At 36.6% G+C, this 22,977-nt stretch overlaps 1 protein-coding gene across 3 annotated transcripts in view; it reads right to left on the bottom strand.

The window, feature by feature from the left end:
• cd2ap (CD2 associated protein) overlaps positions 1-19,678 on the bottom strand; it is a 46,551-nt gene extending 26,873 nt beyond the window's left edge. For 2 of the 3 annotated variants that reach the window (XM_039692563.2, XM_039692564.2), the window contains exons 1-4: positions 19,423-19,678; positions 7,665-7,825; positions 3,816-4,008; positions 333-433 (exon numbers count right to left, since the gene is read on the bottom strand). In XM_039692563.2, the coding sequence (XP_039548497.2) occupies positions 333-433; positions 3,816-4,008; positions 7,665-7,825; positions 19,423-19,426 (459 nt within the window). In that variant the 5' untranslated portion in view covers positions 19,427-19,678. Of the gene's footprint in view, positions 1-332; positions 434-3,815; positions 4,009-6,372; positions 6,490-7,664; positions 7,826-19,422 lie in introns of those variants that run through there. The other variant, XM_039692566.2, reaches the window with a different exon arrangement.
• Positions 19,679-22,977: the final 3,299 nt, after the last annotated feature.

Genomic DNA, 22,977 nt, shown 5'->3' with positions numbered 1-22,977 from the left:
TTACATTTAATAAAATAAATTCTAGACATCAGCCAGCCTATCAGAATAGACTTTGACTTTTTCAAAACCCTCTGGTTGAGATCCACTGCTATGAATGAATAAAAGAATATTTGGGGAGAAACTTAATCAAAACTATAAATATACTACATTTTATTATTACCCCATAAGAAAAAGCTGAGCAAATGGGTAAATTAAATTATAAGCAAATTATCCTCAATGATTTGTGAGAAAATACAATTAAGGAACATTATCTGTATCATATCTCACATCACATGTGCAGTGTGTGATTTTTTACAAACAGAGAATATACACAAAAGACAGAAGCTGCTGACCTCCTCAGTGATGTCAATGATATCTCCAACCTTGAGTTCCAGCTCGTCTTCATTCAGAGGCACATATTCAAACAGGGCTTTGCACTGACGCTTCTTGGCCTCTGTAATGAAAACATATTAAGTCACTCTGGATCTGGCCTGACTTGCTCAGCCAATAACAGTAGGCATGCAAGGGATACATTTCCCCTAGCTACCTGAAGAGGGCTCAACGAGTGACAACCAATCAAATCAGGAAGAGTCTTTAATGAACTTGAATGCACACATACACTCTCACACACAAAAACCACACCCTCTCCTTGAGATGATTCATGTGCCTTTTAAAGAGAAACTCTGAAAGAGGAAGAAGTACAGTGTGCGCAATGAAATGTATTGTTGTTTAACAACATACCGATTGTTCGGCTGACGTAACCTCTTTCAGGAAACAAAATTCAGTAGACCAAAACTCTACAAATCAGTTTTGAATGTTTACAGTTGTGACAATTACAAGATCTAAGAACTTTATACAGTGCTTGCCATCGTAAAGACTGCAAGTCTGTCACTCACAACTCTGTTTCATCAGTGTCAGTAAGGTATATATTTTTTAAAAAGGACAGTAAAGACATTAATAATGAAAAAAAAATTATGTGTGTGTGTGCGGGGGGGGGGGTTCTAATAAATGCATAAATGCTGTTTGTTTTTTAACTTTCTTTTCATCATCTTGAAAAAATATCATGGTTTGCAGAAAAATGTTCTACATTTATAATAATAAGAAACGTTTCAAATCAGCATATTAGAATGATTTATGTGACACTGAATACAGCTGACATCACAGGAATAAATTAAATTTTAGAATATATATCTAAGAAAAATACCAATTTCGAATGACAGATTTCACAATATTAGTTTTTACTGTATTTTAAATAAAATAAATGCAGCCTTGCTGAGCACAAGATACTTCTTTTAAAAACATTTAAAAAAAACTCCAAACCATTGAACAGTAGTGTATATGTTGGTAACTTTTGACAAGTAAAACATATTTCTGGAACTGACCTTTAAAAGGTTCCTGTGATGTCTGAATGACAATTTGCTGAATTAGTCTTAAGAAAGTGATACATTTGATGAAAAGAAAGTTATTTGATATTTATTTTTTGTAACATTACAAATGTCTTTACGGTCACTTTTGAACAATTTATTTAAGGCATTCTAGCTGAATAAAAGTATTCATTTCTTTAAAAATTCTTACTAGCACAAGCTTTTGAAAAGAAGTGTTGGAGTATTATACTGTAGTAAGTGAACATGGTCATCATTCAGTCTCATCTAATTCTATTAATGCACCACAGTACCGTTTAGAAGAGTCCGAACACTGTTTTTATACGGTTAGCTCGAAATAAAAGCTGCATTGACCAAAAACTAAACATAATATTGAATAATTCCTCAAGGCTACAATGGGATATACCTGGCTGCACAGAGGAAGAGAGTAAGCGCAACTACATTCCACTGTTATCACCGTTTTAGATGATTTGTTCAGCAGAAACCTTGAATGTAGGCTGGCATCACACTCGCTGTGTTCTGTGATAATGTTCCTATGCAGCTGGAGAGGATCAAGTGGACTTCCTCTAAAATCTGAGACAGCCGTACACTCAAGTCTCAGACAGAGGAAATGAAAACAGGCTTCATGAGCCAACAGGAAAGCTATTGCTGCCCACTAGAGGCCAAAGCTGTTATCTGCTAAACTCTTTTTGTGCTGAACTCTAATTCCAGCCAAACAGACCAAAAACATTTAGTAACTAAATAATTTACCATGTGCGAAAAAAAAAAAAATCATACCAAGCCAACGGTGACAAATTAATGATAAAAAAAGCTATTAAACAATGACACACCAGCTAATTAACATTAAAGGTGCAATATGTATTTTTTAGCAGTGATGTTTCAGATTGCAACCAATTTTTACAAGATCGCTCGTGCTCTTGCACGTGCTCGAACACAAGAGCGAGCACTCATGGTACACGAGTCACGACCACACTGAGACTTTCAACACACCGGAGAAAGCATCATCACACAACATGCTGGAAACTCGGGTAAACTCCCACTGCAGCGTTACAATAATAGGCAACTTTTATCAGCTTGACGTTGAATTAATGCTCCATGCTCGTACCATGATTACGTTACATTTGTGCTGCTATCTAGCATAAGGCATTTCACTAACTATTTGTGTATCTTTCACAATCAGCAATGTCAACATAGGTGAACGTTTAATATGATAACAAAAACGGTTAGTGAACTAGACTGAACAATTTCAGTGTAACAGTAAGATCATAGGATGTAACATTACTGTACTGAACGTGTATTTATAAACATTATGACGTTAAGACAGTAGATCTAGTACATAAATTAAAAGTTACATCCTAAAGCACCTACTTTTTGTTATCCTGGAACAGTATTTTGTATTCATTTCATGTTTCATATTTGTTGCTATTTCATTACAGTTTACCATTATTTCAGCATATCTGAAAACGTGTAATTTACCACAATAAAAATAACTGAGGACTCTCCATAATTCAAATGCTCTGCCGATGTTGATCCTTGTTTTCGTCCCAAGTCGATCCGATTCAAGTTTGGCTTGACGAGCTTCTGCTCATACATTTTTGTTTTGTTTTTTATATTTATGTGGAGTTTGTGTTGGAGTCTGTGTTGTGCTGGAGGCAGGAGTTTTTTGGTGTTATTATACTCCATGTCGTCAGCTGCAGTGCCGTCGCATAGACTATATATATAAAAGGAGAGAGGCTCGGGAGCGTGCATGCACATCACATCCGAAAATCCCACCCGGAGACTTCACATAGAAGTAGGAATACTGGCCTTCAGAGGTAATAGCAAAACCCGACAAGTGGATAATTGTAATGTGTGATTACAACAACACAAAGGCAATAAAAAATAAAAATAGGTTTCATTTTAGAAGAAAAGTGACATATTGCACCTTTAAAAATGCTGTAAGCCATGACGCTAATTTCCACTAGACTGAATTGGCTTTATGCACAGCTGCACTACTTCCTGAACTTAAGCCAGCTCCTTGTTTCCTGTCTGCCATTATTTGACAAATTGATTAATTCAGGTGTGCCTGACCTCAGTAGTCACGGCAACAATAATCAGACACACCTGAATTAATCAAGTTTGCCCAATAATGGCAGACAGGAAACAAGCAGCTGTGCATAAAGCCCATTAGACCACCTCAATACATTGACCATGTGGCCTTCCTCCATAGACATGTCAGTCAACTCGATGTCAGCAAACTCAAACGAGTGCAAAATGATTTAAAGGTACAGGGCGTTTCTGATTGGATGCATCTTATGAAGCGTGGGCGCTTTTTTTTTGCTGTTTACATAGGCTAGAGCAGTCACAGAAACAGGTAGCTTGAGCAATGAGCATTGTATGTGTGGTATTATGAACAAAATAGTTTACAGCATCATTGTTAATGAAATTTGAAATAAAAATTGAAAGTAAACTCACTCTTTTTTGAGGCACGGGGTTGAGAATGGGGTTGTAAGCCGAGTCCTCCGGTCGGGATGCCGTAGGTACTGATCCTCTGCACCAGGCTTGCTACATTCTTTGATGTTCGCCGCTGTAATGGAGTCTCATCCTTTGCCTCCTTCACTTCTTTAGCCTCCTTTGGCTCTTCTTTGGACTTTGGCTCATTTTTCACCTGATTAAAAAAAGAAATCACATTTAATATCTTTTGTTGATATGTATAAATAAGAGTTGTATGACCAATCTTAAAATATGATCATAAAATATATATATATATATACATATTTGTGTACGTGTGTGTGTACATATATAAAAATAAATGAATGAACGAACGAACGAACGAATGAACGAACTGAACTGGAATGAATGCAGCATCTATAAAACAAGAAAAGCAGCACCTGTAAGTTATGTTGATTTTACCATGAACTCTTTGTTAGGTTAAAATTTGCCACTTTAACGCAAGTCACACCCATGCTATATATAACTTCACAGAAACCACCAACTAGCACCTACACATACACCTTTTTCAAACATATGTAAATTCTCAAACAGCACAGAGAGCGAAACAAATGAGTGATAAGATCTCCAGCAAAACAGACATGTTCTCACCCCAAGTTTTCAACTCATCTAGTTGAAACTTGTTCTGTGTTTCTCTCTCATTGAATGATGTTTCTGCAAGATCCATTCTAATAACATTTATGAATATAGGGGGATTCTAAAGTATAGGCTAACACTTAATACAATGAACAAGAACAAAAAAAGGTTCCCTGACCTGGTAGATCCTGTGCCTTTAAAGGGGTCATATACATGCACTTTTACAAGTTGATTGTAATGAAATGTACACCACCATCATCATATGAAGAGTTCAGATGCAAAAGCCTCTAAATGCCATTTGAAATTTTCTTCTTTAATGATGATTTTTATCAAACTTGTATATTTAAGTTCAGTAATTTCACTTAAATAACAATTAATAGGTAATTATCATTGCCATTAAGTTGAAATTACTGAACTTAAATATACAAGTTTGATAAAAATCATCATTAAAGAAGAAAATTTCAAATGGCATTTAGAGGCTTTTGCATCTGAACTCTTCATATAATGACAAAAATCAGTGTTTTTGTTTCAATCACCTAATTAAAATGGAATGCTCAAGTGTCAAGTGTTAGTGTTGTTTGAAATAAAATATTTCATCATCAGTACGAATTACCTATGAACATGAGTTTTACTACAACCTTATCTGAAATGCTGTAGTGTAGTAAGTGTTTTGTGGTGCTTTACTGTAAAAAATTTAAATGAGAATTCAGCAATTTAAAAAATCCAATTGGTGACCCAAGTGGCAGTATGCAAAGTCACAATCAGATTTGTTTAAATGTTAGATTGCTTAAACCTATTTGATAAGCAAATCTTAGATAATTTTGTACCTGATACATTGTATCATTATTTGGGGGAATGATGCAATGTTGTTTTTGGACATTTTTTGAAGTACCTTGAAGTATTATTTGGGTTTTTTTTTGTTTTGTTTTTTTTATTTAATCATATCAAGAAAGTCTTAAAACATAAAAACAAAAGGCATCAAAATACAATCGAGGATTAAAACACAATAAAGTCCAGAACTTATTTCTATTGTGGTCCTCTTATTTATTACTGTGGTAATCATTCAGTACTATATAATAAACATCAAGGTATTATAGCATTATAGTACTGTCACAGTAGTATCATGGAATCTCTCCAGTGGCCTTTTAAGCTGGGTTCAGATGGACTCAGACACGGTTTGGGTTGAAGAGACAGGCGTGTGGAGCTTTCCTGTAGGCTCCTGAACAGAATGGAGAATGCCACAGGCTGCATCCGCTCCAAACTTCCTCTCTGAGATGCTGACAAACAAATTCCTTTTTCTTACTCCCCACTCCTCAACTAATTTGAGGTCAGCTTTCCCAACCTTTTTAGTGCTTGTAATTAAATACATTTGAACAAATAAATAAAATTCTAAGTACTACTACAGAGATTATTTCACTGATGTCTCGATTTATTTCAATAGAGTTTATGATGCATGCATCTTCTAGAGCACATGATCTACTGTAACACCCTCACGCAGAAAAAAAACTCCTATTTTGGATCATTGATAAAGAAATGTATCAATCATGTCTGGATTAGCATTTTAAATGACAGATGTCCTAAGTTAGGACCTAACTTACTTTGGAAACTAATTCTGGCTGAATAAAAATAGAAATAAAATCTTTTTAAACAAAGTAAAAACAAAGATTTGCTATGAACACACAATAAAATAGTGTAGTTTGTGTAAAAACTTTATTTAATTCTGTTTAGGCTACTTTTTTTCCCTGTATGTGCCCTTTAAATCCTGTAGTATATATGATCTGTCTGGTGATTCAGTAAAACGAGCAATCAAATGAAGTGCCACGTTAAGAGAAACTGACTAAACTAAAAACCACCTTAAGACAAAACATTACCAGTAAGTAACACGTCTTCCAGACACAACGAGCCCAAGATACGATCTGACAGACAAACTAAAATGAGCTCCTACCTGCTCGCTTTCCATGGTCCTCTCCTAAAACCACTTGAATGCTGACTATCAAATCTTTCCGGGATCAAAGTTCAGACCAGGGAGTGAAAGATTACCTCACACCCTCCTAAAGGATCTCCGCAAGGAAACCAAAGCAATAATTTCCTGCCTTTAACAAGATTTGCCATTACATCCAACTTTAATGTGGGTTTCCTCAAGCTGCCTCAAAAACAACTCAAAACACTACTTAAGACTAAGAGGTGCACAAATTGAAGATGAGATTGTAAATGCAATGACATGCTAAGATTTCAAAACTTGGAATGCCATATCTAAAAATAAACTTTTATTTTTGGCATTAAGCTAATCACAAAGCTTTTTAACCTCCATTATTTCCTTATCACCTCACTTAAAGGATAATTCCGGTATTTAACACCTTGAGTCTATTTTGTAGTTTGTTTTGAATGAAATAGAGTGGTGGACTTAGAAATTTTGACAATGGGTCCTGTCTCGACTTTTTTAGAATCGCCTGTGACAGCTTTAGACTGGCTGTCTATGGGCATGCACAAATATGTCCATAAAACAACCCTTAACGTTCATTTTCAAAACTGTGCAACTCACCGAGTGGTTGGTGGTGTTCGTTGATGTTCTGAAACAAGTAGCGTAGCGAAATACCGTTTCTGTCGTGTTTTATTTGTCATTTTTTAAAATCGCATTGATGTCTGCTGGAGGACTCAGTGCTCGTTGATATTACTGCGCTAGCTACCGGAAAAGGAAAGGGGTCTGTTTACATTTGGTTGTAGTCTTTTCCCTCGGTTCTCCGTCTCTCAGAAGGCTAGCAGAGCAGAGCAACTGTGCTACCGGACTTTTTTTTTTTACGGTGCGCTAGACACCGCGTTCCATACAGCGTCCTGGTTGTCGCCATGAAGTGGTCGGGAGTGTGCTAACACTTCAGACTCAAATATCGAGCGGAAGTTTATACGCGGTTGTGAGGTATCTGAATAAATAGTTCCACAATAGCAACAAAGATTGAAAGCATACATTGCGCCGATATATATGTTTTTATTAATCAACGAACACCACCAACCACTGGTTCATTTGAAAATGAACGTTAAGGGTTGTTTTAAGGACATGTTTGTGCATGCCCATAGACAGCCAGTCTAAAGCCGTCACAGGCGATTCTAAAAAAGTCAAAAAGTCGAGACAGGACCCATTGTCAAAATTTCTAAGTCCACCACTCTATTTCATTCAAAACAAAGGTGTTAAATACCGGAATTATCCTTTAAAGCCAATATACTATTCATTCTTAAAAATACCTTTACAAAGTTGTCCGGGAAAAGGCCTCGTTTCCCATTGAGGTCTCCTTCCATCCATCCATCCTCATCGATTCGTCGCACATTTCTGATCACGTCTCCAAGCCTGAGGGTCAACTCATCTTCATGGAGGGCTTCATAGTCGTACTCCACCACCACCTCAACTGCATAGAAAGGAACACACTTCAGTCAGCGTGAAACTCATAGCTGACATATCAAGCATCTGATAAAAAATATCTGTGATATAATAAGCTGTCCTTAACAAGCACTTGTACAGAACAACACAAAGACATCAAATAGGCCAACAAGCTGATAAAGCAAAACAAATGAAGAAATGAATAGTTTATCTGACCAACAAATGGTATATGCATTTTATGACAAATACACTGAAACTGATATTGTACATTTACAATTTCAAGTGTACTGATTGTCCTTAAAGGAACAGCTCACCCACAGATTAAAATGGAGCATTCATTTACCCCCATGTGACCTGGTAATTTCTGTGAAACGCACAAGTTGAATTTCTCTAGAACATCTTTTTGTTTGTATTTAGGATCAATGATTTTAAATTATGACTATAATGTTTGCAGGTTAACTTAAATTTCAGGCAGCTGCACAAACTCAAAATGAAAACCTTTTTTAACACAATTCATTATGTTAGTGTTTCAGTATGTTAGGTATTAAGCATAAATATTTAGTTTATAAAAAATATTTCTGTTTAATTGTATTAAACCCAATTAGGGTCAATTTTGTGCTTCACATAACAACCGTACTAAGATTTTTAACCCAAACACGGGTTAAAGCACTATCTAAAGTTCAACATGAACTTGACTATTCCAATATTCAGAGAGTGTCCTATATTTACTTCTGACCTTTAAAGACTGAATAAACACATTCCACACCAAGACCAGCAAATAACCGTGTGGAAATCTAGGCCTTGCACTTTACAGCCACCATTGTTTGACCTTTTTTTTTTTTTTTTAGCAAAAACTTCAAAACGGCTGGGCCATGGGGCAGCAGAGCACAGCCTATAAATAATGTTTTACTCAAATATACTAGGTATGTTAATGGGGACAGTGGAGCAGCACATTAACAGCAGGAATGACCGTATTCAAGAAAAGCGGTATGGTGTTCATCAAATTTTGGGGACAAACAAAATGACGTCATAGCAATGTGCTATTCTCCGCTACCTAATCATTACCAGGACACCCAGACACAAACATCTCCCAGCCATTTCCAGAGTCTTTAAAAAAGTGTAAAGGAGTTAGACAATGCATTAAGAAACTCCCTAAATCTGACTGTGAAAGTTTGAGTCATGAGAATGTGATCGGCAGCATACGCACACAGTACCTCTGTTGACAGAGGTTATTTACACAGCGATGCCAGAGATAGCAGAGACTTCTCGTGGAAAACACAGGGAAGAGGTCAGGGTGTCTGAGGAACTCATCCCTACCTCAGCTGGTTATGTCTGAGCAGGGTATTTCAACAAACAATATGTTACAGCTGTAATTATCAAATGAAATACCCTGAACAGCCCACATATTCTGAGGTTTTTCGTTCTGGAATATCTGTTGAGAGAGGCAAGCCAACATAATGATGAAGAATCTGTGAAATATGCCCCGTTCACACTGATTTTATTGGAGTAAATGCTGAATTTCAATGTTATCGTTGGGTTGTGTAACTCGCAACAGTTTTGAAAATTGGATCACAAATGAGATGCCCTGCTCTTAAAAAATAATAATAAGATGTTCTGGTTTTTACAAGGAAGCCGTTTTCTTGCTGCTAAAAACATGACAAATTGCAAAAGTGAACAATACATCATATTAAGGCTGTCACAATATCAGATTTTCCCTACACAATTATTGTGGCCAGAAGAATCACAAAATAAAGATATGTCCAGAAATGTAAAAATAATTTTATTCATTAATTTAGCTGGTGCTTTTATACAAAGCGTCTTACAATTGCTATACATTTCAGAGGTCGCACGCCTCAGGAGCAACTAGGGGTTAAGTGTCTTGTTCAGGGACACATTGGTGTCTCACAGTGGATTCGAACCTGGATGTGTCTTATTACAATCCTCAACTCAAACAATCCTTGTTATGTTTATTACTACTTTCTATCAAATGGATTTAACAGACTGGTAATGTCAACAAATTCAACATATATTACTTAGCAATTTTTCTGAAGGAAAATCAACATGTCTGGAGTGCTTTCTCTGGGAGAATTCGGGACCTCTCCTGGCTTTTTGTATCTCCAGCAGTGGAGAATACCTCTCAGAAGGGGTAGAAAATGCCTGAACAGTGAACAACATACATGTAAGATCCATGTAAGAAGCCTAGTTACTTTTAAATAGTAATCCAGCTGTGCATGTACCAAAACACCTACCTAAACCAAGACTCAACGGTGGAAAAACAATGTACACCTTTCATTGACCAGTGACACTCTGTGGTCATTTTCCCATTACTTGCTAAAGTAAACGGAGTCAAAGTCTCTTAAGCTCCAGGAGGGGGTGTGGCACATTGAGTGGTTTCCACACCCGGTTTACCATCTGAAACCTAATGGACCATCAAGAACGTCGTAGAGTGTCCAATTTGTCATTTTAGGTTTCAGAAGGGTGCTCGCAAGCACCCCTTTTGCTGTCAATATAGGAACTTCATGCACACTTTTGCCAAGTACACACCGGTGCGAGCTCCACAGCAGAACTCTTCCCGACAGTTAAAGCGGCGTTGCGGACTCGTAGGAAGACCGCGAGCGTTTAAGGTGACATTTGGGCTAGCATGAGGGCTTTTCAGTGCTGAACTGCATTAATTGGTTGAACACCAAAGTGACAGGCTACGTAATTAATATTCATGCGGTGAAAAGCCGCTAGTATGAAGGATAGTACACTTCATCACTCCAGAGCCGTTTTCGGAACCAAACCTTCTGAATTTCTCTCTACTCCCAACCTTAATCATGATGTATTTATCATGATGACATGACATTTTAATCTTGTTGTTTGCTGCTACCTCAGGCAGGTCTCTCTCAATGGGAATTTCATGGTAAAATAATGATAAGATAAAATAAAAAGATGATAAAATATATTTATGTATTTATTATATTGCAGTATATGGGTAGAGATAAATCAAAAGCTGATTCCACACAGGGCTTTGATTCTGGAGATTTTACGGCCAAACCGCCAAATGCGAACCGCCTGGCATCAGTCCCTAATAAAATCCCAATATTGGAAGGAACAGTTTTTCATATTTTTATACGATCTCTTTGAAAGAAGATTTATAAAATTGAAATCACTCACAAATTGCACTTGAAATCTACACTTGAAAAGAACATCTCATAAGAGGCAGGTCACACAAGGTCACTTACAGCTCTCTGGGAAGTGAAGTTTAAACAATAGATAACCAAGTACACACAACCCAAGCCTTTTTGAGTGAATGTCAATCCATGTGCTGCTATCCATTAGGGGTGTAACGGTACATGTATTCGTATTGAACCGTTTCGGTTTGAGGCTTCCAGTTCGGTACGCATACAAACCGAACGATTGCTTGGACCGTTTTTCTTGCCGGCAAAATTCGTGCTGACGCGGCCAACACAACGTTGCGCAACATCCAAATGGCAAGGGTAATGAAAGCAGAACGAAACTGCGCTCCTCGTTATGTGCTTCACGGATCGTTTATCAGTTCGGACCAGCAACATCTGTGCAGCGCGAGCCGATCGCGATCAAGCAACACTGTTACCACACCGCGCTAAGAGATCCGGTAAAGAAACATTTGAATTCGCCACTGAGGTAATAACATCGCTGCGAGATCTAGTGAGATGCATTCACATTTCTCCGTTATTAACCGTAGATCTCTATTAGATCAAACAGCGCTGTCATGGAAACCAGGAGAAACATTGTGCCGTGAATGAACTAGTACTTTACGTCCACAGACCAGCAACATTCACCATGGATTTAATATAGTAACACTAACTGGAACCAGTTTGGCTGGAATGGTGAAATGCTTTCAAGTACTTCACACATCTTTTTCCAGCACTTCAAAATTCAAATATTATATAAATAAATATATATTTAAATGTTATTTTTAATGTGATGACCAAAACATTATTTGTTCATCCTTCAAAGATGACCCCTATTTATAAACCTGAAAGTTTCAAGATCTAGGAAAACTCACACTTATTTAAAAATATTTTTTCTTTAAACAAATAGGAAATTTCTCTGGCATTTCTTTCTTTTTGCTGTATCGAAAACGTACCGAACCGTAACTTTAAAACCGAGGTACGTACCGAACCGTGATTTTTGTGTACCGTTACACCTCTACTATCCATCCTCTTAGATGGCTGTTTTTAGCACTTTGTGAAGGCTGGCTGTCTTACAGCTTCTTTGTCTTCTTCAAAATACACCAATAAGAAGTTACATATAATGTCAAACCACAATAAATTGTAGGTTAGATGGATTTGCTTCTAATTTAGTCTTGAGTCTGTTTCCAAACCAAAAAAAAGGAGAGAAAAATAGAAAGAAGAAATTCCAAATTAACTCACTCCAAAGGCTTCATCGTTGTGTCACTAGATGCATCCTTTATTTTGTATGCAGGTCAGTGCAAATACAACAGAAATGCAGAGACTAACTGAGGTCAACCGAAAATGTCCAGTATGGCTGCTTTGTGTAGTAGCACATGTATCCCATGTTGTAAGGATAGTTTGCTGACTTAGCCTCTCTGTTTTCGCCCGCCGAAGCATCCTGATCTAGAGCAGAGCTTTGCAGTAATTGTCATAATGACAAGGCAAGGCACAAATCCAGAGTACGACTGCTTTCATTCGCTATTATTCCCTCTGCAGCCATTCAGAAACGAAAACAGATTAGGTCATTTACTTCTCTGCTTTCTTATTGCCAAAATGTTTTAAAGCTTTACTCAAAATGCTATTAACAGATGCCAGTTTGTGAATAACTACATGAATAAGCCGGCCCAGTGAAATTATGCAAAAAAAACTAAAGACTGTAGAAAACAACTTAGGTATTGAGTCCAAGAAATGAGGCCTTAATAATTACTTAAGTTTGATCCAACAAGTAATACAATCTTTGAAATTATCTCTCAAACTAATTTCCATAGGTAGAGCTGAAGTAAGCGGCCCCTTGTTTAGTCTAAACTTTGGGAACCGTTGCAAATCATAGATGCATCAAAGAGCTGAGAAACACACACACACACACACACACACACACTATAATGCTTTCACTGTTCTTTCCATCTTAAAGTAATAGTGGAATTATGTTGAATTAATGGAAATGTCATAATCATCATCATCTTTAATAAAGAACCTTCAGGTATTTGAGATCCATGAAAAGGTTTGGAATTTGAACTTTTATTCAGCAAGGATGCTAGCCTGGCTAACGTCAGACCCAAATTTCATGTTCATTTTTTCTTGTATTTGAGGCGTGGTTTACGAATGCCCAGAACCGTTTATTGGGTGCTAAGAATGTCAATCAAATGCGCCTGTACGTAGCTCATAGCCAATCGTTTCAATTATACCAGATGACGTATGTAGAGCGACAGAAATTAGACGAGGAAGAAGACGATGGGTCATCAGATTTATGTGTACACGATGGCCTGTATCTAACGGCCGTTTCACACTGCATGCGTGAGCGGCGCATATTTTTTTCGGCATGCATATTAATCAATAAGTGCATTTACACTGGGAGCAGGAGCAGCGCGTGAGCAGCAGTGAAGCGGGGGTTTCGGCGTCGAATCTGTTTTTGCTGCACTGCTCACACTCGATTAAAGAGAAAGAACACTTTTGAAGGACAAAAATAAATATGATTTCACATCAAAAGTGCCCAAAGGCACAGAAGAAGCATGTCTAGCTTTAAAAAGAACTTAAAAGAAGTTTCAAGCAAATAAAAGAAAATAAAGACTCAAAAATATTTATAGAAGATTTAGCCTATCCGGTAAAAACTTGTTTTGAATTATACAGTTTGGGTGAAAGTTGTGTATTATATTAAAAAACTAAACATATAACCGTTCTTTTAGTTTAAGTTAAGTCTCTCTCTCTCTCTCTCTCTCTCTCTCTCACACACACAACGTGCCCACCGTGTCTGACAGTTTAACTCGACATATTTTGTTGTTACTTGAAAAGTGCGGTGTTATGTTGCATCATGCAGTATTTGTCCTGAAAAGGCTACTGAGTAAATGTCTGTTACCGCAATAAATTTAAGGTCATTCCTATTTTATTTGTATACATTTTAATCAGTGACTTTAAAAGCGACTGAAATAACAGTCAAGGGTAAAAAAAAAAGGAATTCCAAACAATTAAAATGGAAAAAACATAATTTGGGAAAAAAATAAAATGGATTTCACAGGGCCCTATGAAGGCAAAAAAATCTATATTATGAAAAATGTTGACTACAACGTTTAAAAGTCAGTCCATGCCTTAGGCTGACATGCATACTGGGTTTTTTGTTTTTGTTTTTTGTTTAAGAATTGTTTTCAACGTTATCAAGTAGAACCTCTCATCTGACTGTACTATACATTTTATTTTCGACACTGTATTTTATTTTTATTATTATGATTTTTTTTTTATTCTAAACTGTTTTAATTATTCTGACTTCTTTTGATTATTTTAATTTCTTCCATGTAAAGCACTTTGAATTGCCACTGTGTATGAAATGTGCTATATAAATAAACTTGCCTTGCCTATGTCCAACAAATAAAAAAATAAAAACTGTGGTTGGTTTCTTAAAGCTACACTGTGTAACTCTTTTAGTTTCTTCTTAGCTAAAAACACTTAGTTCTTTCAAAAATATATGTGCTCATTAATGTATATTTACTTCGTTTCAAGTAATAAAGTATTCTCGTGAGTGTATAATATGCCATTGAAAATACATACGGGTAAGGGGTTCTAATGTCGGTCGCCATGTTGCCCCTCCATCTTGAAAGTACATTAGCCAAAGAGGGACATACCCGTTAATTCAAGCTTCGCCTTTCGCGTTTACGTTTGAGTTAACACTCATGGACGAGGTCGAACTGGAAGCCATGTTAATCTTGGACTACATAGGCCACCGTAGGAGTTAAAACAAAATCGGAATTGAGAGAAACTAATATTCACTGGATGGTCATATACATTTTCACCACTAGATGTGGGTAAAAATCACACAGTGTAGCTTTAACATTTATGTCAGTACAAAATAGCCCTTGCCTAGGGGAAGCCCTTGGACCAGATTTTCCACCTAGTCAAAAGTCTGATTATGCAAGACTAATTAGTATTAGAATAATGACTTCCCATCTCTAAATGTAAATTCCTGCTGAAAACCTCCTTGATACTGAACATAAATGAAATGTGCATAAAGCGGTTCTATTTTTAAAAACCATGTGCTGACAACCTCAAACATCCACAGACAAATTTTTTAGAGCATATGTTAACTGTAGAAGTGCACGCCAGACGAGTCGTGCGTGTTGTGAACCAGAGTGGGAGGTCAGACGTTAAATGGGTCAGTGGTTTAATAAAATAAAACTTCTACATTAAACAAAAACACACACATGTATTGTATACAATCAATATGTGACTGGAGCTTGGAAAGAAATATAGAGCACTAATATGGGACACTTCTTTTCAATTCAACCTCATAGTGCCCTCAAGCAGTTTGGACTTAGCTAATCAAGACCATGGCTGACACACACACACACACACACACACACACACACACACACACACACACACACACACACAGTGAATAAACCAGTTCTCATTTAAAGATTTACACAGGAGGAAGCAGAATTTAGACCAACCTGAAGGGAAGTTCCTCCAAGGAAGAGTTTTTTTTCCCCCAACATTCAAACATGAAAAGGTCGAGTCATAAAAGCCTTTTGACTAATGTTGAATATGGCAACAACTACCCGCATCAAGACCTTAAACAACAAGTACAAGTTATTATTTTTTTGTTGAAAGGACAATAAGTTTGGATCAATTTGAAAGCCAGCCTGCTACTCCTCAAAGTCAAACATGAAGCTTCCTTTTTGATTTCTTTGGTTCAGAAAAGAATACACTGGGGTCAAAAACTGAGACCATGCACATCCAAGGTTCTCAAGCATGTCAGTCAAACACAAAATAAAATATAAGATTATACATACTTCAGAGTCCTTTCTTCAGAATTACTTGGCACAATAACCAGTGCAGTAATCAGCATGCAGGGAGAGGCTGCTGACATTCTTTACATTTTTCTGCTTTGGGGCTGTTGTTTTTTTTTTTTTTTTTTTTGCATGATGTCAAGAGCAGGGATACTCATACAAGGAGAACTGGTTCTACAGTCCCCTAAAGGATTATTGGGAATACCTGTTCAATTTCTCATTAATGCAATTATCTAAACAACCAATCACATGGCAGTTGCTTCAATGCATTTAGGGGTGTGGTCCTGATCAATACAATCTCCTGAACTCCAAACTGAATGTCAGAATGGGAAAGAAAGGTGATTTAAGCCATTTTGACAGTGGCATGGTTGTTGGTGTCAGACGGGCCGGTCTGAGTATTTCACAATCTGCTCAGTTACTGGGTATTTTCACGCACAACCATTTCTAGGGTTTACAAAGAATGAAAAACCTCCAGTATGCGGCAGTCCTGTGGGCGAAAATACCTTGACGCTAGAGGTCAGAGGAGAATGGGCCGACTGATTCAAGCTGATAGAAGAGCAACTTGGACTGAAATAACCACTTGTTGCAACCGAGGTATGCAGCAAAGCATTTGTGAAGCCACAACACGCACAACCTTGAGTCGGATGGGCTACAACAGCAGGAGACCCCACAGGGTAGTCTCCACTACAAATAGGAAAAAGAGGCTACAATTTGCAAGAGCTCACCAAAATTGGACAATTTAAGACTGGAAAAATGTTGCCAGGTCTGATGAGTCTCGATTTCTGTTGAGACATTCAGATGGTAGAGTCAGAACGTGGCGTAAACAGAATGAGAACATGGATCCATCATGCCTTGTTACCACTGTGCAGGCTGCTGGTGGTGGTGTAATGGTGTGAGGGATGGTTTCTTGGCACACTTTAGGCCCCTTAGTGCCAATTGGGCATCGTTTAAATGCCACGGCCTACCTGAGCATTGTTTCTGACCATGTACATCCGTTTATGGCCACCATGTACCCATCCTCTGATGGCTACTTCCAGCAGGATAATGCACCATGTCACAAAGCTCGAATCATTTCAAATTGGTTTCTTGAACATGACAAAGTTCACTGTACTAAAATGGCCCCCACAGTCACCAGAACTCAACCCAATGGACCATCTTTGGGATGTGGTGGAATGGGAACTCGTGCCCTGGATGTGCATCCGACAAATCTCCATCAACTGCAAGATGCTATCCTATCAATATGGGCCAACATTTCTAAAGAATGCTTTCAGCACCTTGTTGAATCAATGCCACGTAGAATTAAGGCATTTCTGAAGGCGAAAGGAGGTCAAACACAGCATTAGTACGGTGTTCCTAATAATCCTTTAGTTGAGTGTATACTGTATATTGTTTCATAAAAATATTTAAACAAAATTATTTGCATTGGCTATTAACAGTTCATTACCATCTGAATTCTTATTTTTTTTCCCCTCGCACAGTAATTTTCATTTTGGGTGAACTATACACAATACAGATAGTCACTAGTATCAACAATTCATATTGTTGCATATTTCTATTGCAGTATTTTGCAAAACGATACTGTAACACCCCTAGTCAACATGGTTCTTTAAATTTGTAATAATATTTTTGCAATATTATCAAATAAATGCAACCTTGGTGAACAAAATAGACTTCTTGCAAAAACATAAATGTAAATATTACCAACCCCAAACTTTTGAGTGCAGTTAGTACTAAAAGATTAGTTGATGGAATAGTTAAGTATTAAGTAATCAGAACTGTTAAATGGAATCTGATAATTTGGACAAGAACGGCTCAAGTCAATTCTATACAATTCACATTGCTACACAAGTGTCCTGCAGGCAAAAATAATGTAGTTGATATACCAATCAAAATCATTGCATTTAGAAATATGCAAACTACAACAGACTTTTAGTACAGACAAAGTAAAAGCAACTGCTAATCAAGTCCACACTTTAGCTGTTAACAAAAATCACAAGACCTGTGAACAAACAATATTCCCACATGAGAATAAGAAGAACAGATCATTTTTAAAGATCCCATTTTGAAACCACAGTAAGAAACATTCACCTATTTTCATTTCGCCTGCACTGTCTGCAGTCAAGACCTGACATGACCAAGCGATGTCCACTTGCACCTGTGCAAAGTACACGTATTACTTTAACACACTTCCATACTTCCTGATGGGTTCAGTTTCCAGTCCTGCGCTAACATAACTTTGTGACAACATGATGAGTAACTGACGAGAGGGGGGTGGAGGGGGGCACTCAAGGCCACGAAAGCAACCTGTCTGCCAGCCAGACATTTACTCTAACCTACAGCTGGGAAAACATTATGCCCCATGTAACATCTAAAATCCCAAACCTTTCCTTAGAACTTTTCCCTTTAAACGCCAATGCTTTTTCATACACTAGGCTAAACACTAACAAAAAATGTAAAAGGGACATGTTCAAACACCTCTTCCACGTGCTCGAGATCAAAAACTCTGCCCTAGAGTGTTATACCAGGAGCTGACTTCACATAAAACCCATAATTTAGACTATAACATGCACGATGAAGAAAGATCTAAGAAAGTTGACCAACAGCCATTTTTACCAGTCATAAAAGTTTACTTTTGAAATGTGCAAATCGCTTCTGGCTACTAACAACACAAGCATGAGCCAAAGTCTTGGTCACCATAGCCAATAAAACAAACACACCACGGACTCCCTCACTAAATCTATAAGTACTATACAAGTATAACTGCTAATGAGAATACAGTAAGTTTAATTGGAGTCAACAACCTGAAATCGAGAGGAGTAAAAATGGAAATGAACCTAACTCAAAAGAGGATTTGTAAACAACTCATAACATTTGCACTTTATTCAAACCAGTGGAGTCGTGCAAGAGAACATGACAGTGCAGAATACTGTACTAACCTGACGTTTTCCACTATAATATTTGTTTACCTAATAACTACCTAACTGCTATAGGGAGGTGCTTCTTATTAGTTTTTGCTGATTCTTATTGATTGTACCAGTGGGTTTTGGATTTGATAATGACACCAGTTATTGCTGTTGTTATTAATAATAGTAGTAACTCTATTAATGGCACAGGAGGTCATGTGATGGGGCGACCCTCTTCTTCTTTAATAAAATAACTTTTTCTTGAAAACTGACATGGTCTGGTTTTCATCTTATGTGAGTGTACATCATTGTAATCGACCTGTCAAAAGTGCAGTGTATTTATCTAAACGTAAAATTGTATTCATCAATTAAAAAATTACTATGTACACCTTTAAGGGGGCTTCTTTGGAACGGAGCCACAGCAAATACAAACTGCTTTAAAACCAATCAAACAAAGCCAATGCTACTTACATTCGAAAGGTAAACAATAATAGTATAGTGTAAGGGAAGGGATCATTAATTATGACGTAAAAAGAATGGAACTTACTGGTTTAGACAAGCCTAGCCAGTTTGCGACACTGGCGCCTAGTCAAATTTTCATTTGATCATAAGTTTTTTTTTTTCTCCTTTATTCAACTTATTCAAATTTTGTAAATGACGCTGAAGTGAGTCGTCCACGCTGTTTTATTGGAAGCTGAAACGCGAAGTGACACTGTAACTGATCCAAAATAAGCGAGTTGAACTCACCCATACTGTCCTTCGATAGGAGACCGTCTTGATCTGATGTGTACAATCTGCCGTCCTAGCTGATGTTAGCTAGCAGACTGAATGCTAGCAGTAAATCCTTGTGCGTGGAATAGTGTTGGTGAAGTGCTTGTTAGCGAGTTTATTTGCGCTATTAATCCATTCGACTTGGTTTAAATGTCGGCCTGGTGTTAAACTGTGAGGTATGATTCTTAAGAGTACTGTGCAGGAAGTTATCCCGAAGTCTCCACCTTTCTTAGATTTGCCTCCGCGATATTTCAACGGGAGGATCCCGCGAGAAGTCAGGTTTCCATCCTCGCTGGATTACGAGAGGCTGAAGTGTGACATTTCAGTGTAAATTGAGTATTCATGCATAAATGTTCATACCCACGCAAATCTTGCAGTGATTTAACAACATATACATTAAATTCATATATTATGTACAAGCCTATCTACTCTGTGATTATGTAGAGCATTGTAAAGCAACTGGAAAATATTTTAATAATTTTTGTTGTTGTTTTATTATGTCTTAAATATTTTAATACAAAAATCAATATGCTATATTTACATCAATATGGGAGTGGGAATATATATCAGTATTTTTTGTCACTTATATTTTTTTGTCAACAGAGTAGGCCTAAAGGTTTGATGTAGCTGTGAAATCTCATCTTCGCTCAGCTGAATGTCTCTCTGTGGCTGAATTATTTGCATTAAATTTGGCTATTAAGCTGTCAGCTGTAAACTGAAATTGTCTCAATCAAAGCCAATTTCCACAAGCATCTACTTCCCTAAGTTTTTATGACTTGTTTGAAATGATATCTTCTCTGTTTATGATTACACAAAAACCACAAACAATTACATTTACTGTGAAAGATTAGCCATAAGACTACATTTCTATTGGGAAGGGGAAAAGAACATGGTAGTTTGGATCACATTGGATCACAGTTAAATAACAAAAGAAAATAACAAAGAAGAAAAATAATAAAGCAGAATAGTCAGATTATTTTATCATGTTTGAATTGGGTATTTATGAGGAAATTAACCGCAAAAACGTATGAGAAAAATACTCCATCATTTTGTGTTGAGCTTTTAGAGGCTTCCTTCTTTGCAATCTGTCACCAAGAACTGATTTTAAACTTTTATATTATATGACATTTCAGTAAATTATGAATTTTTGTGAACTGCTATCATTATTATTCACACACAAATATTGGTTAGCTAATGACAAAAAGCATACAAATGACATTTGTAGAGAATTAAAATAATAATAATAATAATATAAGAGATATGAAAAAAAATATCATGCACTTAAAAACATCTGTGTTCAGAAAAAGCCAAAAGATGGCGTCAACGGTCAATCCACAATTTACATCCCTCCATATAATAAACATCTATCTAGGGGGGTCATTAGGTCCAATGATTCCCACTAGAAATAGAGCTCAAGAATGAAGTCATGCTTTCCGTGTCTTCCCTAATCCATAGACATAAACATCACTGAAACGTTATGGGTTGTTCCAAAGCACAAATTGTAGATTTATAAGGGTCTATTTGATCCTCTCAAAAACACAGTTCAGACATATCATCATTACAAGACTGTTCAAGGGCAAATGGCCTTAATAACCGTAATATATTATTTTATTTTATTTTGTTATTTTACCTTCTGTGGTACAGCAATTCTTTGAATATATTCTTGTGGTTTTTGTCTCTCTCTGCTGGGCACTCCATGCAATTGTGTAGACTTGCACAAACAGAAGTTGCCTCCTAACCATCTCAAATCTATAACTAAACTTAAATTAAATTTAAACTGCTTTAATATCACTTGAACTCCCTTAAATCCAAAATCAGTTGTAGAAACTGCTTTTAATATTAGATCAAATAAGGTTAATAGTATTATTTTTCTGTCCTCAAAACTATTTTTTTTTTTTTGCCAGCAGAGGGCAGAATATGAACAATCTACAAAACTAAGACAGGAACGACATTGTATTTTCTTTTACTTTGACGGTATTTCTTCTCATTTCTTCTTTTATACTTTCGGTTCTCCAAATGTCTTTTTGTTCACATGAAATCAAATGATGGTATGTGTCAAAATATAAAGCAAACTCTTTATTGATCTTCATTGATTGCTGAATGTACAGTACAGTTCATGATGCTTTTGCACCACAGAGCCTCATTGACTTAAACAGATTTGTTTTAGGGTAAAAACTTTACACATTTGCACATGATTGGAAAAGAGCAAACCATCAGGTTAGTAATATAATATAATATAATATAATATTTACAAATAACATTTAGGCTATTTTGGGTATTAACTGACTGGCATGTAAACATTTGGTTGCTTCAGATATATTTGTGAACACTTGAGATACAGTCTCTCTTCATCCCTTTATATTCTTCAGCAAATGATGAGTAACAAATAATCTAGTGTCAGCCCACATAAATATATCTTGTAAAATGAAAAATAAATTAATTAATTCAGTGCTGGTAGAATATTGTTTGTTTCTAGGTGGTGTGTGGTAAAATAGCCATATTGTTGTTGTACATTTCAGCATGGATGCACTAATGTCAGTCAGATCGAGGCATTTCTCTTACCCTATCATCTAAGTCAACCCACTTAGGGATTTCCCGGGGCAGAAACTGTGTGGCACGTGAGAGCTTTTCCCCATTTCATCCTTTTAGCACTCAGTTGCACGTGTCGGCCTGTCCAGATGGTGCTCTCTTCATCTGCCAGTGGCCTCTGAGCTCTGCCTGTCTGAGACAGAAACACACTGGAAATGATCTCCTGTCCTTGTGCCAGTGACACAGAAGAGCATTCTGTTTGCATATGTCTAAGGCTTTACAATGAGTGTGTGAATGCAGCACTTTCTTTCAAACAATAATGCAAATGAGACTGGACAGTGTAGCCATAGGCATACAAACATTCCTACATAGTACATATTCATGAACGCATGTATACTTTAGTTATATTTTAACTTGTAATTTATTATGATTATATATAGTGTTTGAATTAAAATGTAATTTATTCCTGTGATGCAAAGCTGACTTTTCAACATAATTACTCCAGTCTTCAGTGTCACATGATCCTTCAGAAATCATTCTGATATGCTGCTCAAAAAACATTTATTAGTAAAACAGTGTTGCTTCATATTTTTGTGGAAACCGTGGTCGATACACTTTTCAAAAGTAAAAAAAAATAAAAGAAAAAGAGATTAGCACCATTTAAATTGATCAAATGTGACAGTTGACATTCATATTTGTTACAAAATATTTCTATTTAAAATAAATGCTGTTCTCTTGAACTTTATATTAATTTAAAGAATCTTAGAAAAAAATGTATCCCAGTTTCCACAAAAATATTAAGCAGTTTCATTAACTGTTTTCAAAATTTACACTGTGCACCAAACCATATTAGAATGACCAACTTGTTTATTGTTTGAAAGTTTGTCTTTGTATCTTATGTTTGTAAAAAAAATTGCAATAATAACAACAACAATAATAATGGATGCAGACAATGCAGCTTTGCATCACAGGAATAAAATACATTTTGACATAGGCTATAAG

The sequence above is a fragment of the Pimephales promelas genome, chromosome 13 (assembly GCF_988280905.1).
Source record: "Pimephales promelas chromosome 13, fPimPro1.hap1.1, whole genome shotgun sequence".
In the NCBI taxonomy this organism is placed as follows: Eukaryota; Metazoa; Chordata; class Actinopteri; order Cypriniformes; family Leuciscidae; genus Pimephales; species Pimephales promelas.
Note: the sequence above shows the minus strand (reverse complement) of the source record. Positions and strands in the feature narration are given on the sequence as shown.